Genomic DNA, 24,838 nt, shown 5'->3' with positions numbered 1-24,838 from the left:
GCAGACTATTAGGAGGAGGAGGGAGGGAGGACCAGCAGCAGAAGAATCAGGACTGGGGAGGACAGAGCTTGTAGTGTCAAATCTGTTAAAAAACAGATTTAGCTCATTGGCCCTGTCCACGCTGCCCTCTGCTCCTCTGTTGTTGCTGGACCTGAAGCCGATGATGGTCCTCATTCCGCTCCAGACCTCCCTCATGTTGTTTTGCTGGAGTTTCCCCTCCAGCTTCCTCCTATATTTGTTCTTAGCCTCCCTGATAGTTGTCTTCAGTTCCTTCTGGATCGTTCTCACCTCCTCCCTGTCTCCAGCTCTAAAGGCCCTCTTCTTATCGTTAAGGAGAGCTTTAATGTCCTTTGTTACCCACGGTTTGTTATTTGGGTAACACTTAACAGTCCTGGTTGGTACAGTGGAGTCCTAACAGAAGTTAATGTAGTCAGTGATGCACTCTGTGAGCCCGTCGATATCCTCTCCGTGCGGCTCACAGAGTGCCGGCCAGTCTGTAGTCTCAAAACAGTCCTGCAGTGCCTCGTACGTACCCTCAGACCATCTCTTCACTGTCCTCGTAGTCACAAGCTGACTCTTCACCAGCGGCACATACCGGGGGCTGAGGTTCACCAAGTTGTGGTCTGAGCCCCCCAGAGGGGGGAGAGGGGAACAGCTGTATGCCTCCTTAACATTAGCATACAGCAGGTCCAGTGTTTTTTCTTCTCTGGTAGGACAGTCCACATACTGAGTGAAGTTTGGTAGTACCTTGGCCATAGTGACATGGTTGAAGTCACCTGATATTGTGATGAATGCAGTCGGGTGTTGAGTTTGGAGACATGCTATGGTTGAGTGAATGACTTCACACGCCGATGTCGGGTTGGCAGAGGGGGGGACGTAAACAGCCACGATAATAACATGTGAGAACTCTAGCGGTAGATAATATGGCCTGAGTCCAACAGCCAACAGCTCAATGTCCGGGCAACAGGCATGTTCCTTGATGGTAATGTGACCAGGGTTACACCAACGATTATTAACCAGCACAGCGAGCCCTCCTCCCCTGCACTTACCGCTCTTAGTGCAGTCCCGGTCAGCCCGAATAGTCTGAAAGCCCTCGATGGAAACGTTGTCATCCTAAATGTCCTGGTGTAGCCATGTCTCCGAAAAGCACATTAAACTGCACTCCCGGTACTCCTTCTGACTCCTGGATAATGCTGTAAGCTCATCCATTTTATTAGCCAGCGATCTCACGTTGCCCATGATGAGAGAGGGGAGACGCGGCTTATTTCCTTTTTTCTCCATAAGCCGCCGTCTTCTCGCCCTCGCTTTTCCCGTGCGCTGTTTCGTTCCTCCTCTGCATCCCCTGTGCGTCCGTCTCCAAAGTTCTTCGGGGATGTTATTTGGTCTGGTCGCCATGCCGGCCGGCTTCAGCGCGATCAGCTGATCCCGGGTGTAAACAAAGCCTCCATGTTGCTGCACAGCAGCGGACCAGGAGATAAGCATTTTCACGGCGAAAAAACAGACCAAGACTCTCTCTACTAGCATGTTTCGAGAGGGCACAGCTTCACTAAGTTGCCTTATCAAATAAATAAACTATTAAAAAGATAAATAAAGTTAAAAAGAAAACGAAAGTAAACACGAACGGGAACTACTGTAACCGGCTGCATGCACGGCTCCGCGCATGCGCACACCATGTGATTGAGGCACCAGGTGCCTCAATCACTGCCAAGCCAAGCAGACGCTGTTCTTTAAGCTGGTGTAATTTTGTTCTATCTTATCGTCCTGAATCTAAGAACACAAAGCCCTACTCCCTCTCACCACAGTGAGACAATAGTTCCAGGTTCTCAAATCATGGACCAGATTTGATAGGGGCTTGAGAAGACTATTTTAGGCTTAAAAGCAAGAGCTGGATCCTAGTGGTGGCCCTCAGGAGCATTATTTGTACCCACGTCCATCAGAGCATAGACCTTATAATTAGGACACACTTTCCCATTTGAAGGATACCTCTGGGTTATTCAAACTTTAGAATGGTTATGGCAACCATGGACAAGGGTTATGGACCTATGCATCCTGCAAGACGTGCCCACAATAAGGAACCTCTGCCTTGTTTGACATGGTTTCCAAACCCCTTGCTAATCCCATCCTTTCCTTGGTCCCACCTGTTCCTAAAGCTTACAACTGTAAGAGGGCAACACCGTGATTCTGGTTACTGTGGACAGGATTTCCAAGGCCAGGAAATTCATTGCCCTACCTAGGCTCCCCTTGGCAAAAAAGACCAATGAGATATTACTGGACAGGTGATTAGAGTCCTTCTGTCAGCCTATCCTTTGGTTTCCACCTTCAGTCTAATGGTCAGAATGATCTTGGGCCAAACACTTGCTCTGGGCAAAATGCACCTATAATATGCTATCTGCCAAGGTCTTCCCTCTGCCAACTGAGTGCTTGAAATTGAGACTTAGATATGTGGGATTTATTTCTATCTTAGATGGATGGATAGATCAGTCTAGTCTTCTATAGACTGTCTCATCCACTGTCTATAAAGCCTTAAACTTCCCTCACCGCATTTGATAGCAGGTTCCCCTCCCTGCATACACCATAAGACAGTTGCTGGACATTTTCCAGGTGGTGAACTCCAAACAATATCATATTTATTGGGAGGGATACGACTCAGAAGTAATCAGGCAGTGAGCATAGATCCATCAGGAGCTTCTCCTTGAATGGGAGATCCTGTAACAGAGAAATTGGCTTGCCCTATCTTCATGAGAAAAAGGAAGCGGCAATCGATGTGCCATAATTTTAAATGAACTACATTTTTCATGTAGCTCTGTGCTTATCAATGTGCTTTCACAACACCTGGCCTCTTTTTGTTTTATTGATATTACACATTTTAAAAAAAAAGCAACTCTTAGTAATATTACTAACGTGTGCATCAAAGAGGTCTGAAACAATTGTGATGCACAAGATTAAGCATGTGATGCTCAGTTTTGGTACATATCCAAGTCTAAGGGATGTCCTATTATGGTAAGCAGGGGCTATACAATGGCAGGGAGTAAATCTTAAAGTAAGCAGGTTGGAATACGATCACGTATGAATAACAATGACTTTGATTATTTAATCAATGCAGTTAGGTCAGTTTGGAAGATTGGATTAAAGGACTTTAGTTGGCTTTTGTGGATAAGTCACTTTTATTGCCCATTCTGCTCCATGTGAATTGCCACTTAAAAGGGCAAGATGGCACATTTTGAATTTAAAGTCATATTTTTTCTATCTTGTCAATAAATAATAAAAAAAAATCACTATTAAAGTAGGATGGCATATCATTTGAATTTTTAACTGCTATAGCTTTGCGATTGCTTTGTATATGGAGGAAAAAGTGCATTTTTAAGCTTTTGTACTCTTGGTATGTTTGAAATCCTTTGTGATTGCAAAGCACAATTTGCTGGCACTTGCTGTGTCAACAGAGGCTTTTACCCACTATATTGCTGTCTAGGTCAAAGCTGATGATAGTGTTGTGAAAATGCTTGTGGATGTTGGGCAAGATGCTCAGCGACACAGAGAAAGTCATTTTTACAGGATTAAACCCTAATCCGCACAATGTGAAGATTAGACAGATAGATGACCACTATCACAGCATGTAGCAAAACTTCTACCATTCTAAATGTTACAGCCACAAATTTAGATGCACTTCTAAGACCGTATGGCTTCCCTTTAAACATCTAACTACTTAATACCAAGAGGAATTGTTCTCTTATAATGAATTATTACAAAATGGCTTTAATTACCTCAGACATTTTTTGTACAATTCATGTCCAAATGTATGTAAATAACTCTCCTAATTGTCAACTTCTGGTGTTTAAGATCTTTTTGTAGTGCTAGATTTAGATGACGTCTTTATTAGATGATTGATACAGCAACTGAGCAAATAAAATAAATTATGTAGTATTTTAACTAGTTGGATGTCTTGTTAATACTGCCATGCCACAATTAGTTAAACCATTTTTGGTAATCCTAAAATATTCTGCTAGTCTGTTAAATTTACATTTCTGTTAAAACATGATTAAACCATTGGAAAGTCAATAATGACCTTTATTTACTTTTGCTGTGATTTGTTATATGTTATACATGATCAGCCATAACATTAAAACCACCTCCTTGTTTCTACACTCACTGTCCATTTCATCAGCTTCACTTACCATACAGAAGCACTTCGTAGATCTGCAATTACTGACTGTAGTCCATCTGTTTTTCTACATATCGTTTTAGCCTGCTGTCACCCTGTTCTTCAATGGTCAGGACCCCCAAAGGACCACCACAGAGCAGGTATTATTTAGGTGGTGGATCATTCTCAGCACTGCTGCTAGTATGTGTTGTGCTGGTATTAGTGGATCAGACACAGCAGCGCTGCTGGAGTTTTTAAATACCATGTCTACTCACTTTCCACTTTATTAGACACTCCTACCTAGTTGGTCCACCTTGTAGATGTAAATTCAGAAACGATCGCTCATATATTGCTGCTGTTTGAGTTGGTCATCTTCTAGACCTTCATCAGTGGTCACAGGACACTGCCAATGGGGCGCTGTTGGCTGGATGTTTTTGGTTGGTGGACTATTCTCAGTCCAGCAGTGACAATAAGGTGTTATCAGCATTGCTGTGTCTGATCCACTCATACCAGCACAACACACGCTAACACACCACCACCATTTCAGTGTCACTGCAGTGCTAAGAATGTTCCACCACCCAAATAATACCTACCCTGCAGTGGTCCTGACCATTGAAAAACAGCATGAAAGGGGGACAAAGCCTGCAGAGAAACATATGGACTACAGTCAGTAATTGTAGAACTACAAAGTGCTTCTTTATGGTAAGTGGAGCTGATAAAATAGACAGTGTGTGTTGAAACAAGGAGGTGGTTTTAATGTTACGGCTGCTCGGTATATATACACCTCTCAAAGCGATTTGCTGCAACCATAGTGAAAACTAATGAGATGTCACAAAATCTGAGAGACAACATAATTTCATTGCACCAAAAGGACAATGGATATAACAAGAATTCCAAGATCTTAAACATTCTTAGAAACACCACTGAGTGTATTGCAAGAGGTTTCAAACTTATGGCACAGCAACAGACCTGCCTGATGGGACAAGTGTGTCAATAATAACCATAAGAAGATCACTTAACATGAAGAACTTCCTTGCTGGACTCCATGACTCCCACCACACTTAATCAAGAAGCACAAGACGGGTCATTGGAATACGGCAGACGGAATAGGATTGCAGAGTTCTGAAAGACAGTTAGATAGAGTGATAAATCAAAACTAGAACTGTTTGGAGATATGGTTTAGCTGTTTCTCTGGCACAAGACAGGCTTATGGCCAGAAAATACTATCCTCACTGTCAAGCATGGAGGTGGGTCATGTGATGATGTGGGAATGTTTTTTTTTGCTGCAGGGACTTGTAATCTTGACTGTGTGACTGGCATTATGGATTCACAGAAATACCAAGTTATTTTAAGAAGGAATGTCATGCCTTCTGTGGTGAAATTGAACCTTAGTTATAATTGGACTTTCCTGCAATACAATGGTTTCAAGCACACTTTGAAGTCAACCAAGCTTGGTTAAGGAATATGTTTTGGAATATCATGAAGTGGGAAGTCTTCAGATTAAAATCCCATAGAAAATATTTGATGTTTTTAAAGAAAGCAGTTGCAGCATAAAATCTATCAAACCTCAAATAGCTGAAAGTTATACAGAATATATGACTTATGGTTATCCAGACAAAAGGATGTTCTACCAAGTATTGAGGCTTGGAATTATAATAATATAATAATAGGACACATGACATTTGTAATGACGTCCTATTAAAAATGTTTTTAAAATAGTGACCTCTATCTGATCTTTCAGCTGCATTCTTCTTAGAAGGCTTCTCACTAGACATTGAATGTGGGAAGTTGTTCAATCAAAAGAGCATTTGTATGGCTAGGCACTGATATTGGTCAAGAAAGCCTCAACTGATGTTCTAGTTTGTTCCAAAACTGTTCAGAACTCAACTTTGTCGCCTTATCAAAATGCTATCCCCCCTATTGATAGCCCCTATCAATAAATATTTTTTCTCAGTTTACTGAGACAGCTTATGGTATATGTTGATTTAATTATATACATATCCGCATATTAACCTAAGATACAGGGGTTAAATATTTTGATTGCAACTGTACAGCATGTTTCACTTACCAAAATCTCTGGTAAGTCTCTTAAATGGCTCACCTCAAAACAAATGCTAAACACTATTGTTCGTTTAGAGTTATTGTTAACCCTCTTTACTGGCCAAAAGTATTTGCACACCTGACCATGAGCTTGTTGGACATCCTATTAAAAATGGTATTAAAATAGAGTGGCCTCTATCTGATCTTTCACCTCTAACAACAGCCATTCTTCTTAGACGGCTTCTCACAAGACATTACATGTGGGAAATTGTCCATTCAATCGAAGAGCATTTGTATGGCAAGGCACTGATGTTGGTCAAGAAAGCCTCAACTGATGTTCTAGTTTGTTCCAAAACTGTTCAGAAACTGTTACTTTGTCACCTTATCAAAATGCTATCCCCCCTATTGATAGTCCCTATCAATAAATATTTTTTCTCAGTTTACTAAGACAGCTTGTGGTATATGTGAATTTAATTATATACATATCTTGTTGGATAATAACATTTAAGATACAAGGGTTAAATATTTTTGATTGCAACTGTACAGCATGTTTCACTCACCAAAATCTCTGGTAAGTCTCTTAAATGGCTCACCTTAAAACAAATGCTAAACACTATTTTTTGTTTAGCGTTATTGTTAACCCTCTTTATTGGCCAAAAGTATTTGGACACCTGACCATGAGCTTGTTGGACGTCCTATTAAAAATGATATTAAAATAGAGTGACCTCTATCTGATCTTTCAGCTATTACAACAGCAATTCTTCTTATTCGGCTTCTTACAAGACTTTATATGTTGGAAATCATGCCGATTCAATCAAAGAGCATTTGTATGGCTGGGCACTGATGTTGGTCAAGAAAGCCTCAACTGATGTTCTAGTTTGTTCCAAAACTAACCAGTGGGACTGAGGTCCCTGTGCACTCTGTGCACTGGAGTTTCTTTAAACCAAGTTTTTCTTCATGTTATTAAAGATCTTGCTTTGTGCACAGGGTCACAGTAAAGCTGGTAAAATGCCCAGTAACAAAAAAGTTGAAACAATATAATTTCCTTCATGTCTAGCCTTGACCGAACCTTGACTTCTCCTATGACCCACTCACATAGTGCAAGAAAGGAAAAAAAATAATAATAAAAATTCTATTTTAATAATAGATTTTACATTTTTTTAAAGCTAGATGATAAAAATTTTCAGCCTTTGTACAAGATGTTTTAAAAACTCTCATGTCCCTGCTTCAGATGATTATCCACAACATCTAATAATTCTCACCTCTGTCTAGTTTGTAAAGTGTAAGCTAATGATTTTCAAAGATGCATACATATATTTGACTTATATCTGCTGCTTGTCTAATTTTTTTGCAACTTACATCTTTGTGAAGCCATCATTGCACATTTTTCTTGTTTTTTTTTCTCTATTTTTATTATTATTATTATTGTAAAGACATCATTACTTTTTTCATGTTTGCACATCCACAGACAATCATTCAGGAATCCCTGGAAAATGCCTCACCTGACGCATGTTTTTATTCTCACCTATTCAAGTGTTAATTGTCAGATTACTAGATGATGAATGCTTTTACCTAAAAAATAACCTAGTATATTTGTCCATCTGTTTGTTTTTTTCAATTTAGTCAGTTTAAAGCCAAGTCTATTATTGATTATATATATATATATATATATATATATATATATATATATATATATATATATACTGTATATATATATATATATAATTTTATTTTTTTGTTTATGGATTTTCTCCACTTTTTCTCCCTTTTAGCGCGTCCAATTGCCCGATTGCGTCATGCTTCCTCTCCACCAATGCCAATCCCCGCTCTGATTGAGGTGAGCAAAGCTAACCCACGCCCCCTCCGACACGTGGGCAGCAGCCATATGCATTTTGTCACCTACACTTTTGACGAGTGCAGTGCAGATCAGCACTGTGTACTGAGAGACACACCCTGACAGCACTCTTTTACCGTCTCTGTGCCAGCAGAGGTCGTAATTGAATTAGGTATGGGAGAGTCCGGCTTTAATATCCCACCCCTATCTGAACAACAACAGGCCAATTGTTGTTCATGTGGGTTGCTCAGCCCAGCCGGCAGGCAGAGCTGAGACTCGATACGATGTATTCGAGATCCCAGCTCTGGTTCCAGCGTGTGTTTTTACCGCTGCGCCACCTGAGCGGCCAAGTCTATTATTTTGACCAAGAAATACAGCATATATCAGGTAGGTATGTGGGAAGACCAGTCCAATACCCCCTTTCTCTTTAACTATTTATGCACTTATCCTTAATACTGGCTTTATGTTACTGGCTGTGGAGATAACCCACAATTAAACTTGGACACACTGTGTTGTTAAACGATTTTCCTAATCTTTCTTGTGTGACCTGTTATTGCTGTGCAAAGTTGTTCTTTCTTCCAAACCTTTGTCTCGACTTGGCAAACTGTATCCATTTTTTATTTAAACCTTGTTGTTTTTATTATTATTAATGTTGTGTGCTATTTTCTCTGTTTCTTAGCAAGGTAGAGCTGAGGAGAAGTGAATAAAACATATTTTGGAGGTTAACACAAAGCCAAAAGCAAATAATGAATAAGAATGTCAAGTAATTTATTTAAAAACCTGTGTTCATGGAAAGCATAGAATCATATGATCACAGTCTCATGATTATTCTTGTTTCCTACTTTATTCAGCTTGTCCAATTGTAGCCATTTAAACCATTGGACTGCAATCATTCCCATTTCATGTAATGGCCAAGGCATGCTTCAGATACAATTGCACTCTTAAATTATAGCCCAGCTGCTGTCCTTTAAAGTCAGGGTAGATTGAATTAACTACATCATGGACATTGAGGTCACTAGGCCCATCACTAGAGCTAAACGTAAAATATCCTTCAGGAATCTTCAATATATCTCTCCCTCTGCTTTCTCAGATTCTCTTGTTAAAAAGATGTCTGTCTGTCCTGTACTGTCTAGTAATTCATCTGACCTTGTCGATTACTATAATGACATACTCGCCTCATGTCTTGATGAGCTGGCTCCTTTGAGAACCAAATTTGTTTCATTTAGTCATTCTGCACCATGGTACACAATTGAGCTTCACCAAATGAAATCCCGTAAACGCCAGCTTGAAAGACTTTATAAGAAAACCGGTCTAACAGTACATTATCAGATTTATTCTGATTATCTTCAACATTACAAAGACGCTCTTACGGCAGCCCGATCCACTTACTATTCCGAACTCATACATGCTGGATCAACAAATCCTAAGACTCTCTTTTCCACAATAAATAAACTTCTCAAACCAGTTGACAATACTACCAATTCCTTTACAGTTGACAAGTGTAACTCTTACCTCTCATTTTTTCAAACAAAAGTTGAGAATATCCACAATTTTCTGACAGTTTCCCCTGTCATCTCTGTTTCTCCGCCTATCTCACCTCAATTTATTACCCAGCCTCTGTCTCAGTTCTCACCTGTGTCTCATTTGGACCTATCTGAGATCTTAACAGGGATGCGAAGCTCCACTTGTGTTTTGGATCCTGCTCCATCAAAACTTGTTAAGGGTTGTTTTCCAGTTATCTCATCACTTATCACAGAGATAATCAATTCCTCTCTTAGTTCTGGCTCAGTCCCTCAATCACTCAAATTGGCTGCTGTTACTCCCATACTTAAAAAACCTGGACTTGACTCTAACATTATGAGTAACTTTCGGCCCATTTCCAATCTTCCATTTCTGTCGAAAATACTGGAACGTGTTGTTGCCTCACAGCTCAAAGATCACCTAAATTCCAATAATCTATTTGAATCATTTCAGTCTGGTTTCCGCCCCCAGCACAGCACTGAGTCAGCCCTCCTCAAAGTCACAAATGACCTTCTTCTTTCCTCAGACTCTGGACAAATTAATATTCTCGTCCTCCTTGATCTTACTGCAGCTTTTGACACCATTAATCACTCCATTCTTCTGTCCCGCCTTGAATCCTCTGTCAACATCACTGGTACTGCCCTTTTGTGGTTAAGGTCATATCTCGTAAACAGACAACAGTTTGTTAATATCAACAATTGTAGTTCTGCCATTGCTCCACTGTCCCAAGGCGTTCCCCAAGGCTCAGTGTTAGGTCCCCTTTTGTTTATTCTTTATATGCTCCCCCTTGGTGACATCATACGTCGGCATGGTTTACATTTCCACTGCTATGCTGATGATATTCGGCTTTACATCTCCTCCAAATCCATTAATACTGAACTTCACTCCACTCTGACAAATTGCATCACTGAAATGAAATTGTGGATGAAAGCTAATTTCCTCAAATTAAACTGTGAAAAATCTGATATGATCATCGTAGGTCCTACAACCCTGGCAAAAACCACAAAAAAATTTCAAATTACCATTGATAATGACACTTTGTCTCCGTCTTCTAACATCCGAAATCTTGGTGTAATTTTTGATAGCAACCTCTCTTTTGACCGCCATGTAAATCACATCACCAAAACTGCTTTCTTTCATCTAAAAAACATAGCACGTCTACGTCCATCACTCTCCTTTTCTGCCGCCGAAACCTTGATTCATGCTTTTATTACATCCAGAATTGATTATTGCAATAGCATCCTTTATGGTACATCTAACAAAATCCTAAAAAAACTTCAGTATATCCAGAATTCAGCTGCTCGCCTCCTTACTCATACTCGCTCCCGTGATCATATTACACCTGTTCTACAAAAACTTCATTGGCTTCCCGTTGCTCAACGCATTCAATTCAAAATTCTTCTATTCACTCACAAAGCTCTCCATAATCAGGCCCCATCCTACCTCACCGACCTGCTTTATCAGCACATTCCCTCCCGTAGCCTTCGCTCTTCTGAGGCTAACCTACTGTCCATACCCTCTAGGACCAAGCACCGGACCTGGGGTGACAGGGCCTTTTCCATAGCTGCTCCATCTTTATGGAATGCTCTCCCCAAACACCTACGAGATTGTCCTGACCTGTCCAAATTCAAGTCACTTCTCAAAACTCATCTATTCAAAATGGCATTTAACTTGTAACAACACGAAATAAATGCTTTTATTTTTGCTATTCTTTTTAATAGTTTTTATACTTAGATCACAACAGAAATGTGAAGTCCTAGATCCTAAAACTTGTAAAGTTTTCAGTTTCCTGATTGCATGTGAATCTGTCCTGTTTCTGTCTAATTTTAAGAAATTGTTCTATATTTGTTGTTCTCTCTCATAATTTAGCTAATTTTTAATGAACTGTCTTATGCTGCTCTCTTTGTTTTTATCTTAATTATTCTTGATGTTGATGTACTATTTTGATTTTGTACTATGATTTGTATGGTGTATGTACATATTTGTTTTGATTATTTGTCTTATGTAAAGCGTCTTTGAGTATCTTGAAAAGCGCTATATAAATAAAATGTATTATTATTATTATTACATGATGGCAAGTGTCATCCTAGTACAGAAAAAAGAACAATGCAGGGTGCCATGGCTTACATGGAGATAGGGGGATGTGCGTCGCTTACCTGGGGAACACATGACACCAGGATGCACTATGGGAAGAAGGCAAGCCGGCGGAGGCAGTGTGATGCTTTGGGCAATGTTCTGCTGGGAAACTTTGGGTTCTGCCATCCATGTGGATGTTACTTTGACACGTACCACCTACCTACTTTGTTGCAGACCATGTACACCCTTTCATGGAAACGGTATTCCCTGATTTTGCCACAAAGCAAAAATGGTTCAGGAATGGTTTGAGGAGCACAACAATGAGTTTGAGGTGTTGACTTGGCCTCCAAATTCCCCAGATCTAAATCCAACTTACAGGAGTTAAAGTATCTGCTGCTAACATCTTGGTGCCAGATACCACAGCACACCTTCAGGGGTCTAGTGGAGTCCATGCCTCAACGGGTCAGGGCTGTTTTGGCAGCAAAAGGGGGACCAACACAATATTAGAGCTGTCTCCTTACTGAACTCTGTCCCCCGTTAACCCCCCACATCTCTCCTTCTGGTAAAGGTTGCACTACAAACCTTTTTCTGCATTGCATAGTATCTCATTTGTACATACCTCATACCTCATTTGTACATATCTCATTTGTTCATAATTTCCACCTATACCGTATACATCTGTCTATTATGTTCATAGCCTATACCGTATACATTCGTCTATTATGTTCATAGCACCTTAATCTGTATATTATGTCTATAGCACTCCCATCTGTATATCATGTTTATAGTATATTCAATAATATATTCACCTGTATATCTTGTTCATACCACTGCCTGTATCCTGTAAATAATGTATATCGTAGATACTGTACATCCTGCACTTGTTGCTTATTGCACTTCTGGTTAGATGCTTAACTGAATTTCGTTGCCTTGTACTTGTACATGTGTAATGACAATACATTTGAATCCAATCTAATCTAATCTAAACTAATTAGGAAGGTGGTCATAATGTTATGCCTTATCGGTGTACATATAATATACATTTACTTTGACTTTTATTCAATTGCATACAGTAAAATCCCAACTTGTGACCCAGAATGTCACCATTAATCTTTTTTTTTTCTTTCTTTTTCTTTTTTTTAAGCCTGTGGGATGTGGGGTGATGATTTGCTATGAAGGAACTTACATGAGGCACTGACTTTAACCCCACTGAACACATTTAGTATGGGTTGTAATATCAGGCCTTTTTTGTCCTACATCACAAAGGCTGACCTCAGAAAGGCTTTTTTAACTTTCTGGGCCCAAAATCAATCCTGCTGCAGCCTTTATACTTGTAAGATAAGCTCATGATCACATGCCCAGATATGTTTGGCCGTATAGTGTAAATCCACAAGTCACAGAAAACCTGATGTGTATGTTTAAAGATAAAATCAGTTGTTCTAATGTATTAAGAAAGGGAACAACAACTGCCAAAGACAAGCACTTTGTGGAAACTAATAATGACACTTTATTTTACAATATGTTAAATTTACATTCTGAAGGAGTGGTGCAAAATGCTGTAAGAATTACAGCATGGACCCAATGATAACTAGTTTACCCCACTGCACTCAATGGCATTATTATCATAATCAAACGTATATACCAGGGTGTCTCTTCCTGAAGTTTATATGCAGCGAAGACGGCATGAAGTGCATTAGCAACATTTTGCTTCTTATTATTCTTAAACATTTTAGGCTCATTTTCGAACCGAGACATAGCCCACTCATAGGGCTCATCCACAGTGTTCTCAATCCCTTCAAATAATCCACTTGAAACATGCTTGGCAATGTATGCAATGACTAGTTTCTCCATTGTAAACTGTTACTCGATCTAATAGTCTAAAAGCACCCTGCTTTAATGACCAAACACTATCTAGTTCAGTTAAAACAATGTAAGGCAAACTATATCAGGACACAGCCACACTACGTCGGGCCTAAACCACACTGCTTCGGGTTTATTGTAAAGCTTAACTTAGCCTCTTCTGGAGTTTCAAAACTCCCCAACAAAGTTTCGGCTGTTTTAGAAACACACTACACAGAAACTTACTACAAAATTGGTTTCAATTCCGTTAGAAACCAACATATATACCAAAATCTGATAGCGCTGTTTACCACAATACGTCGGGTGAATTCACTTACTTTAGAATATTTACAGAATTATCAGAAATTTGGTATATAGCTCCTCCTGCTATGACTGAATAAAAGATTAACCCAGAATTACCGTGTCCTTAAACTTTTCTAGATTTTTTTTTAAAACAAGGGAATAATCCAAAACCAGCAGCGTAGCATTTGTAAAGATGGATCACTCTTCCTGAAATAACTGCAAAGGAAAGCACAAAAAGTTCACGATATTTCTTTCTCACTCAGTATTCCAAATCCTTCAAAACACTTCATGTGTTCTCGTTGTCAAAGGTAGCTGAAGACTGACCTTAAAGAAAGACATTCTTGACCCACTGCTGCAGTTTTTAATAGGTGAACTGGGGGTACTTCAGATGACACCTTTCCCCTCAACTATTTTAGATGATGCCTTTTCCCTCAACAGCCTTGAAATGAAGAATACTGATAACAGGTGTAAACATGTGGGAAAACGTCAGGAAGCAACATTTAGATTGACAGTTTTTATTGTTTGACCTTGCTGTAATGCAGTAAGTAGTTGTAGAGATATCTGGTTTACCTTTTGACTGGCAAACAGAATAGTAGTCTATCTTTTTTTCAGGTGTAATGTGGTCTGTATGTATTGATATATCAATGTGTTTTGTACCTGTACAAAAGATCACAGGACCACTGTTCAAAACTTAACTTTTATTGGACCTCTTCCCTTGGCCTCTTTTTTCTTCTATTCAGGATCTTTACAGATAACTGCAGAATCCAATTTCTCTAAATGTCATATTTTATTGCTGGGGCAACAGAACAAGCCCTGTCTATATGAGTGCCTCATTTTCTGTTTTCTCAGTCAACTCTAGACAAGAATATTACCCAATCTCTACCAATTAAAATAATCCAGCCAAGGCCATCGCCTGTTTCAGATTCAAAATGTAAAAAGAGCAATTACAGCAGCATACAGCTGCTTGTGAACTTGGCCTACTCTCTCAGATTGTAAGAAAATAATTAGTCCTTAAATGGCACCATGATCAAAAACGTCAGTTTTGTCACATGTATTATACTTCTTTTGCATTCATTTCACAAGGTCTGCCTCCGTATTCACTTGCAGTCAGGAACCAGGTTCTGATGTCCTTCAAAAGAAAATTAAATACTTGTTTCATAATTAAGACATGAAGTAGACACAAACATTGTAAAACATCAAGGTCTATGCTTGCAATTGTGCAGAACACACACTCATATACAATTTACACATACTTAAAGGAGCAATCTGTAGCTAATAAGAAAAAAAAGATGGAAAAACAAGAACTTTATTATTTGATTTGTTTATTCATTTACTGTGCTCAAGCTAGCCCACAACTGCTAAGATACAGGTTTGAATGTCAGTGGTGCTATTGACTGGCCAGGCTTCTACACAGACATGATTGGCTTTGATTGACTATTAGCTATGATTGGCAATGATTAATTATGTGTTGGGTGACTGGCATCATAGGTTCATATAAATACCAAGACGTTTTGATGTGAAATGCTTACTGTAGTGAAATTTGAATTTGCTAATTCGACTTTTCAGCAAGCCAATGTTCCTAAACACATTTCTAAGTCAACCAAAGCTTACATGTGGTCCCGTATTCATCCATTGTATTATCCATGTGCAAATTAAAGTCATTTTTTGTATAATAAACACATACAGTAAACAAGGTACCATTTGAAAGCTGATGCCATGAAATGCCTACTTTTCATCAATGTAAATAATGTTAGCTTGTTAGTGGTTACCTTAAAAATTAAAAAGTACATTCTGATACCTAATCGTATTTATATTTTGTAATATTACAAAGCTGTATTTGTTTCAATATTTTTATATAAAAATTACAATCACAAATCAATTTGTATTTCAAATAAATAAGCATAAAAACCCATAAAATTCATTATTTATTTATTTATTTTCCAAAGGTGTACAGTGTGACAAAACTAACATACAGTCAAGCTGGAAAGTCTGCACACCCCTTTCACCTTCTCCACATTTTATTTCGTTACAGACTCATTCTATAATAGAAAGAGTTCTTTTTTTGCCTCAAACATCTACACACAATCACCAATAATTACGAAGTGAAAACAGGGTTTCGAAAATATACAATGTTATTAGACTGACAAAAATCTTTTATTTAAAGGTTACATATCTGTACACACCCTTAGCCTAATACTAGGTTGATGTACCTTTGGCAGCAATTACAGCTTCAATGAGTGGCACACTTGTTTCTGGACATTTTTGCCTATTCCTCTTGGCAGATCATTGCAAGCTTCATCAGGTTGGATGGGGAGCTTCGGTACACAGCCATTTTCAGCTCCTTCCACAGATGTTCAATTGGATTCAGGTCTGGGCTCTGGCTGGGCTACTCAAGGACATTCCCAGACTTTCTCCAAAGCCACTCCTTTGTTCTCTTGGCTGTGTGCTTTGGGTTGTTGTCATGCTGAAAGGTAAACCTTTATCCCAGTCTGAGGTTCAGAGAGCTCTGGAGCAGGTTTTCTTCAAACCTTAGCTGCAGGTTAACCTTAGCTGCATTTATCTTTCCCTCTCTCAGGACTAGTCACCCAGGTCCTGCTGCTAAAAACATCCCCACATCGTTTACATTTTTGGCATTTAGCTGACGCCTTTATTCAAAGCAACTTAGAGAACTGTGACAGTATATTGTCTAAGCAATTGAGGGTTAAGAACCTTGCTCAAGGGCCCAACAGTGACAACCTGGTAGTGGTGAGGCTTGAACCAGTGACCTTTTGGTTACTGGTCCAGTACCTTAACCACTAGGCTACAACTGCCCCCCACATCATGATTCTGCCATCACCATGCTTCACTGTAGGGATGGCATTAGTCAGGTGATGAGCGATGCCTGGTTTCCTCCAGACGTGACGCTTGGTATTCAGGCCAACAAGTTCAATTTTGGTTTCATCAGACCAGAGAATCTTGTTTATCATGGTTTGAGAGACCTCTAGGTGGCTTGGAGTTTACTCTGATATGCACTATCAACTGTGGGACCTTATATAGGCAGGTGTTGGCAATCCCCAATCATGTCCAATCAATTGAATTAACCACAGGTGGACTCCAATTAAATTGTAGAAACATCTCAAGCAATATCAGTGAAAACAAGATGCACCTCAGCTCACTTTTGGATGTCATATCAAAGGGTGTGCACCAGGGCCGGCGCTAGGGGGGGGGCTGAGGGGGGCATTGCCCCCCCAAATTGTGTCTTTGCCCCCCCAAATTGTGTCTTTGCCCCCCCAAATTGTGTCTTTGCCCCCCCAAGCACAATGCAAGCAACGGCTATTTTTAAAATTATCTCTGAACCAATCACAAAAATGCATTTTGTTTTACACACTGTAAAAAAGGCTAGTTGAAATATAAGAAAAAAAAACTTAATTCAAGCATAAAGTTAATCAATACTAGCCAAATTATCTGTCCATGCAGCAAGATAATTTTACTTGACAAGAATTCTCAAAATAAGTTTGTTCAAGTCTTGAAATTAGATTGCTCTGACCGGCTACCAAGAGCTTAAAATAAGTCAAAAATACTCATTTTTAGATAAAATTACTTGAAAACAGATTTGCTAGACCACAGTAACAAGTATAATATTCTGAATATGAGCAAATAATACTTATTTAGTTTTTGGAATTCTTAATATAGGTTTTCAAATTTAAGTGTAAAATACTTAGTACTAGGGTAGTATGACTACTTGAAACAAGTTGTCTCATCTTGAAACAGGTACTCTTAAAAACCACATTTGACTTGAAACTAGGTTTTAATCTTACATATTAATGTCTTACATATCTTACATATTAATGTCTTACATATCTTACATATTAAATATTAAAACAGGAAACCCATAAGTAAATCACCACCAAAACAAGTGAAAATTCTGTCAACATTTATTGACAGTACTGTAAAACTATCAAACACTTGTTTAATACACACTAAACAATTGAAGTACACAGTACTTTGCAGCAATTGACAGTGAACAACTGCACAACATCACCTTACCACTAGTACAGTCAACTTCCCAAGAACATGGAATGAAGATACATCTCAGTATACTGAGCAAACAGCAAGATAGACCAAGTTATGCAACTACATCTTAGTAAAGGATTTCCACTTTGTGAATGCTTGATTATTAAACCACTTGTTTGTGGGTAGGTGAGGGAGGAGTGAGTGTGAGAGAGTAGAGAGAAAGAATGTGTGAGAAAGAGAGAAGAGGGAAAGAAAAAGATTGACAGAGAGAGACATGGGAGAGGAGGGGGGTTTAAATAGACAGTGAACAACTGCATTTGAACATGAGTTTCCCCACTAGTAAACAAAAAAAAAAACAGGCCATGTGCAACTACTTCTCAATAAATGATTTCCACTCCACCATTGCCCTCTTATATGCACCTGTAGCATCTCGATCATGGATCGCATCACACAGTACCTCAGTTTGAATGACCGAGAGGAGGGTTGCAACACATTTTGGGTACATCAGGTGCATCGTGTAGTAGTATGCCATTAACATCAACATCCCATCAAAGAACTCCTCCTTTGGTATGGTGCTTACAGGTACGTTTCCCATGGCAAGGATGCAGACCTTTCCATCAAACAGTAACACTGGACTGGTGAGAGGACGCTTCTCCAAGTAAAGCGATGGATCCTCCCTTGCCTTTAATTTAAAAGAAAAAGAAAACAATTGTAAATGTCTGAAGACGTTAAGAGAAAAATCAATATAGTAACTGAAATGCACAATAACCTCACCTGAAGGACATGCAATAGTGCTTCACTGGGATTCCCGAGCCGTTTTGGTGGCGAAGTTGGTGAGGGAAATAGTGATGGGAGACCAGTCAAAATGGCAATGGTGAAATCCGCTGGAAGAGGCATAATTAGATAAATTATTTTAAATAATTAAAAACACCTGTGTATCAGAGGTCCTGCAGACACAAATTGGAAGCTGAAGGATTACAGTAGTTTTGCAGGGTTCAGATTTGGAATAAAACTGCAACATACCATCATGCATATTCAAGGGTATAGGGGGTTTCAGGACTTTCTTCCACACACCATAGAACTGGACATTGGCACAGAAGTTTTCCCATCTTTTCTTTGTTTCATCAATGTATTTGGGGTTGGTGCCACCCAAGATGCGACGCAGCTCATCCATTGCCTAGGATAAAATTGTGCATTTAGTGCAGCTGATATCATTATACAGAAACAAGCACACAAAAAGGGTGAGATATGAAACTTACATTTTGAGGGTCTTTGAAACATGGATATGCTTCAAATATCTTCGCAATCCTGTCTTCCTCCTTCAACACACTTGAGTCAATGAAGGCCCGCCTTCCATCAAACTCAAGGTCCAAAATTTGAGCAACATCACTTGGGTTGGGTTTTGAGTTGGGTTTGCTGTACATATTGAAGAGTGTTTTGTAGTGCCTTGCCTGCATTTTCAGACTGTCCTGATGTTCTAAAATACAACAGTAGAGTTCAGACAGTTTAATAATTTCTAAATATATTTTCTTGATCAGCCAAAGAACAGGGAAAATAAATAAATAAATAAAACTCATGGGTAAATATTCAAAGTGCCAGTGTAAAGGTAAGCTCTTTAACAAAAATATAAATCCAAGGGAAAACACACACGCACAAAATAAAAACAAACAATACCGAATGCAGTATTACCTGGACTTAAGTCATCATTGCTGACATCGCTCTCTGGAAGAATGACAGTTGAAGCAGTTGAAGCTGAAGAACTTGCAGTACCTTCTTCTTCTGTACTTGTTTCAAAGAGTGATCTCTTTGCAGACCCTCTTTGTGGCTTTGGGCCCTGCCTCTTTCTTGGAGACTTCATATTTTGCAGTCGTTTATACATTTTAGAGTAAATCGTCAGCTGTGGCAAAGGAAAGTTAAGCTACGTTAAGCTGCCATGTCATCCACCAAGCCCTTAAATGGTTTAGATGCAAAATAACTTACATATGGCAGATCTGAAGTGTCACGTAGCATAGGGTAATAGTCAACGATCTTCTGTGACATTGCTCTCAGCTCAAGTTTTGAGGGGTATCTTTCCTCTTTTCCCAGAGGACTAGCACGCAGGATGGCAACCATGCTGGTGATTGTGTTTCTGATGAGCCTACAACTTAGCTCCTTTGACATCTTGCAAACTTTTTCCTTTCCATTGCGGAGCAAATCAAAATACTGGCTGCGCACCATGTCCAACTCTGAGTCAGTGTACACTACATACTCTGGTGGGTCTGGCAGTTTCACCGTTTTGGCTGTGATTTCATGAACAGGGGTAGAGGTCTGAGGCTGGCTTGTCAACACTGCACAGGTAGCTGACACATTCCCACTTCCTCGGTTTTGATCAGGATCACCATCCTATACGAATTACAACACCCACAAAACATTCTTTAAAATAAAATCAAATTTTATGCTTTCCATAAACCTCCTGAGTTCCTCCACAGACGCATTACCTTTGGACCAATCATGTCCCATAATTTCTTCCTCTTCAGAAAATTCTCTGGTCCAGGAAAGAGGTCTTTCAAATCTTCCCGACTTAGGGTTTTCAGAACCTCCTCATCAATATTTGCAGCTTTAAAAACGCCTGGCATTAGTATCACATCACATATGTTTTGGTACGAATTTTTCATTGAAACATAGCCTACAACTGTACATATCTATGGATATTTGCTAGCAGCATGACTAGACTAACTGAAAAAAAAAACCCGGCAAACATCGTTTTAAAATACATACAAAACGAGATGAATGCACGAATAATTCTAACACATCGTCCATTCTGATCAGCAAATAACCCCTAACTTAACAGGAATTTCTTAGAATTGCCAACTATTTAATTTAGGTTTATCCAACACTTTTCTGAAATGCTAACGTGTTAGCTTGTGAACTTGGTGTTTCTCCATCTGCACATGATTCCATTAATGTACAAACTGACACCATGCTTTGAAATAGTCTAGTTTAAACACAACTTACCCCGTAGCACCGACAGTGTAGTCTCGTCTAAATCATCCATACCGAAGAAAGTGGCTTTTCTCTCTATCGCTGTTCTCAAATGTGAGCCGATATCTGAGGACAAAACATATAGATAAGTTAGCTAATGCTACCTAGCAAAAACATCTAGCTTAGTAGTGTAGACTTGCTGACTATGACTAGTTTTCGATAATAACGTTAAGCTCCTCAGTCTGCAAGCTAGGAGAGCAGGTAAAATATTAAAAATATTAAATAATATCGGAACAAATGTATACAATGCTGTAACATACAATATACTATACCAAATATATCGTGAACATAATGTTAAATCCGTGCTTACCCCGAAGTGCACTTTTCAGACGGCTTCTGTTGAACACTGCTGCTTTTTCCCAAAATGTATCAGGCGCCAAATCTCTTCAATTTATATATCTGACGTCATTTTGATGTGACGGTGAGCGGAGAGCAGGTCATAGAGCAGAGGCGTGAGCAGCATGTGCAAATATTTTCTCATATACAAAATTGTACGACATAAGTTGTTGTAAAAAAGTCTTGAAGGGAATTCATATTTCTGGTTAGCAAATAGGAGGCACAGGTGTAACCAAGCCCACAGACAAGCACCAAAACGAGCCTACTAAAGACTACTGGAGTGAATCATGGCAGTGTGGCGGTGTATGATCTGTTTCGTTTTTGTTGCGTTAAGTATAAAATCGCTCCTCAGCCACATAAATGTCACGCATAGCCGTAGTCAAGATTTTTGGGTTCTGTGTGGAATTGATGGTTGTGAACAAGATTTTAGAGTTTACAACTCATTTTATCGCCATCTTAAACGAACACACCCTTTGTATTTGGCGACCGGATGCCCACCAATGGCATGGGGGACAACACCTACTTCAGCTGCACTTGGGTCAGAGAACTTTGGTGCATCTATTTTTTCTGAAGCCGCTACTCCTGCAAGAACGTACTTTGTGGAGGAACAGTCACACGGCAGTCAAATTGAAACTTGTATGGAAACTCCTCCTGATTCCCATTCTTGTATTCAGGTAAGTTTTGATTTAAGTTAATTTTTTTAAGTTAATTTTAATCCATGAGGCAGATTTATGATTTCTGTATGGTGAAGTGAGGAGAAGACAGTCAAAATGTATGCTATAAAATGTATTGTAGGCTATGAAACTTAATTTGAAATTTAATTTGTATTATGGATTTGAGTGCATTTGTTATGACTGAGATATTCGATTTTATTCATGAAAGGAAAATAATGGAGCTGGAACATCTGTAACCGAACCGGATATTGGCAAGTCTGCGGCAGCTTTTGCAATCAGTGTCCGGGAAGAATGCCATCTGTCACAGGTCAGTTTTGCTTAAAAAGTGCATGTAGAAAGAGTGAATGTAATAATAATTGATAAACTGATAGCCTAATTGTAAAGTAGGCTAATTCTAATGCATCAGAATGTGTTGCATTTAATTCTGTGATGTCATGACATTATATTAGTAAAAATTAAGCCCAATTTATGACTTTTCACAGAGGACCGTCAACAGAGTCATTGGAGGGGTGCAACAGTACCAAGCAACTCTCTTGGATACATTAAGGATAAGAATGAGAAGCGTTTTTGACAGACATCCAGAGACAACCACTCAGCTTCAAAATGAGGTTCTGAATACTTTTGATACTTTCGAAGATCCTTTCTCAACCACAGCATATGGACAGAATAGGACTATTTGTGAACTCTTCAGTCCAGTCTGCCCAGAGGAAGTAGTTGTCTCTCAGAAGATTTGTTTGGTTAAGCAAGGTAGTTCAAAGGTTATGGCCATAAGAAACAAAAGTTTTTACTATGTACCACTAATTGAAAGTCTAAAGCAGCTACTGACCAATTCCAGAATTTTCTCCATGTTGAACACTGTACCACAGAGAAGCAGAGAGGGATTCTTGTATGACTTTTCAGATGGGTCTCTTTTTACATCTCATCCTTTATATTCTGTGAGGCCTAATGCTTTGCAGATCATTTTGTACTCAGACGAGATTGAAATATGTAACCCTTTAGGGCCCCATACTTCTTCAAATAAGTTGTTAATGGTTTACTACAGTTTAGGTAATATTGATCCAAAATTTAGGTCCAAGTTAGCAGCAATACGACTCCTTGCTATTGCAAAATCTGTTGATGTTTCTAAATGGGGTATAGATGTTATTTTACAAAGAATTATAAAAGATCTTATTCTGCTTTATAACGGTGTCAAGGTTGAAACACCACATGGTGAAATGGACTTGTTTGGAGCTGTGATAGCAGTATGTGGAGATACACTTGCTCAACATGAGCTTGCTGGCTTTAAAGAAGGGGTTGGCTTTGCCTATAGCAAGTGCAGACACTGTGAATGCACCTTTGAGGATATGCAAATATATTTTGATGAGAATAATTTTGTCAGAAGAACACTAGAAAGGCATATTAGGCAATGTCTTGAAATAGACAAGGCAAGCACAGATACTTTAAAGTCCTCCCTCAAAACTACTTACGGAATTAATAGAAAAAGCAGACTTATTGATGTTCCTGCATTTGACCTAATCAGGCAAACTCCACAGGACATAATGCATGTCATTTTTGAAGGTGTTGCACCAATGGAAATGAAGCTTGTGTTAAAACGTCTTATACTGTCAGGTAATCTAGAATTAGATGTGTTCAATTCAGCCATTCAGAATTTTCCTTACTCGCCTCTTGATATACGTGATAAACCTTGCCCTGTTAGTGTCAGCACTTTGACAGCAAGTGACAACAAATTGAAACAATCATGTGGGCAAATGTTAATACTGTTAAAAGTATTACCTTTTATTCTGTATGACTTGGACGATGAGTATGTTACATTTATTGTTAAGCTGATTGAAATTGTACAGATTGTTCTTGCTCCTATTATTTCTTTACAGACAGTAATACGGCTTAAACTTATGATTGAAGAACACCTTAGTCAGTTCAAACATTTATTTCCCGAAACTAATGTAATACCCAAGCAACATTACATGTTGCATTTGCCCAGTCAAATTCAATCCCTTGGTCCTTTAATAAGAACTATGTGCATGCGGTTTGAGGCCAAGCACAGTTATTTCAAACAGTGGGCTCCAAAGTTGAATTTTAAAAATGTGTGTAAGTCACTTGCCAAACATAATCAATTTCTTGAATGTTGTCAACATGAAATTGGCATTGAACATCCCATTTTTGCAACCGAGAGAGAATTGGGGCCTGTTACTGATATTTCAAATACTGATTATGTTAAGGCCAAATTTAGAGATTTTTTTAATATGGACATCAGTCAATCTGTTGTCTCTGTGAAGTGGCTAATTCTCAATGGAAATAAATACATCAGTGGGAAGTCTCTGATTATTGCAGATGTGAATGATACTTTGCCTGTGTTTGGACTGGTGAAAGACATCTTTTTAGTAGATTCTTCTTTTGTTGCTTTTGAGTATCAGCGTTATGAAACATTGCATTTTGATAACAATTTGTTGGCATATGAAGTTGCAGTTCCTGCTATTGCCCAGGCGACAGAATTGGTGCATGAGCTTTTAGATCACACCTCATATTTTCCAGTAAATTTTAAGGATAGTGTGTTTGTGCCAATAAAATATACTCTCTGTGATGTCCTTGTACATAGGAACGGCCCTGGGGATGTATAATGAGCTCTGGGTGAGATGTCCTCATACTGTACATTAGTTTGCTGTAGCTAGGTCAGTATTGGCCAGTTGTAGGCTGTTTGTTTTGCTGATCCAATTCCACTGTTGAAAAGTGGTCAAAGCCAATCTTTTGTTGGTTTGCTTACTTTGTTCTTCTAATTTTAATTATGAATTCCATTTACCAATAAAAAATGTTTTTACAAATGTAACTGTGAATTATTCTCAAATTAAGAAATTGAACTTAAATCAAGAAATGTAATGTATGAATCAAACTCAGTTTGTGTGGCTAAATCTTGAAATTAGTTTTGTATTGTGGAATAAAAGAGTATAAATGGATTCCTAAGGTATTTTTTACTTGTTTTACCAACAATATACTAAATTTAAGATTTCTTGACTAAGTAAGATAAGATAGACACATTCATGATGAATTTAAGACTATACCATGGGA

General features: G+C 38.8%; 2 protein-coding genes across 2 annotated transcripts; one reads left to right on the top strand and one right to left on the bottom strand.

The window, feature by feature from the left end:
* Positions 1-17,649: 17,649 nt before the first annotated feature.
* Positions 17,650-21,125, bottom strand: LOC134316964 (uncharacterized). The gene is made up of 9 exons (XM_062997551.1): positions 21,076-21,125; positions 20,739-20,831; positions 20,222-20,340; positions 19,725-20,126; positions 19,434-19,641; positions 19,004-19,221; positions 18,768-18,921; positions 18,519-18,628; positions 17,650-18,426 (listed from the first exon to the last, which is right to left on the bottom strand). The coding sequence occupies exons 2-9, from the start codon at positions 20,776-20,778 to the stop codon at positions 18,115-18,117; spliced, it is 1,563 nt and encodes a 520-aa protein (XP_062853621.1). The 5' UTR covers positions 20,779-20,831; positions 21,076-21,125; the 3' UTR covers positions 17,650-18,114.
* A 71-nt stretch (positions 21,126-21,196) lies between these two features.
* On the top strand, positions 21,197-24,594 carry LOC134316963 (uncharacterized). The gene is made up of 3 exons (XM_062997550.1): positions 21,197-21,775; positions 21,984-22,082; positions 22,258-24,594. Exons 1-3 carry the CDS (start codon positions 21,389-21,391, stop codon positions 24,391-24,393), a joined length of 2,622 nt encoding a protein of 873 aa, XP_062853620.1. The 5' UTR covers positions 21,197-21,388; the 3' UTR covers positions 24,394-24,594.
* The last annotated feature ends 244 nt before the right edge of the window (positions 24,595-24,838 follow it).

Source organism: Trichomycterus rosablanca, chromosome 6 (genome assembly GCF_030014385.1).
Source record: "Trichomycterus rosablanca isolate fTriRos1 chromosome 6, fTriRos1.hap1, whole genome shotgun sequence".
NCBI classification, from domain to species: domain Eukaryota; kingdom Metazoa; phylum Chordata; class Actinopteri; order Siluriformes; family Trichomycteridae; genus Trichomycterus; species Trichomycterus rosablanca.
Note: the sequence above shows the minus strand (reverse complement) of the source record. Positions and strands in the feature narration are given on the sequence as shown.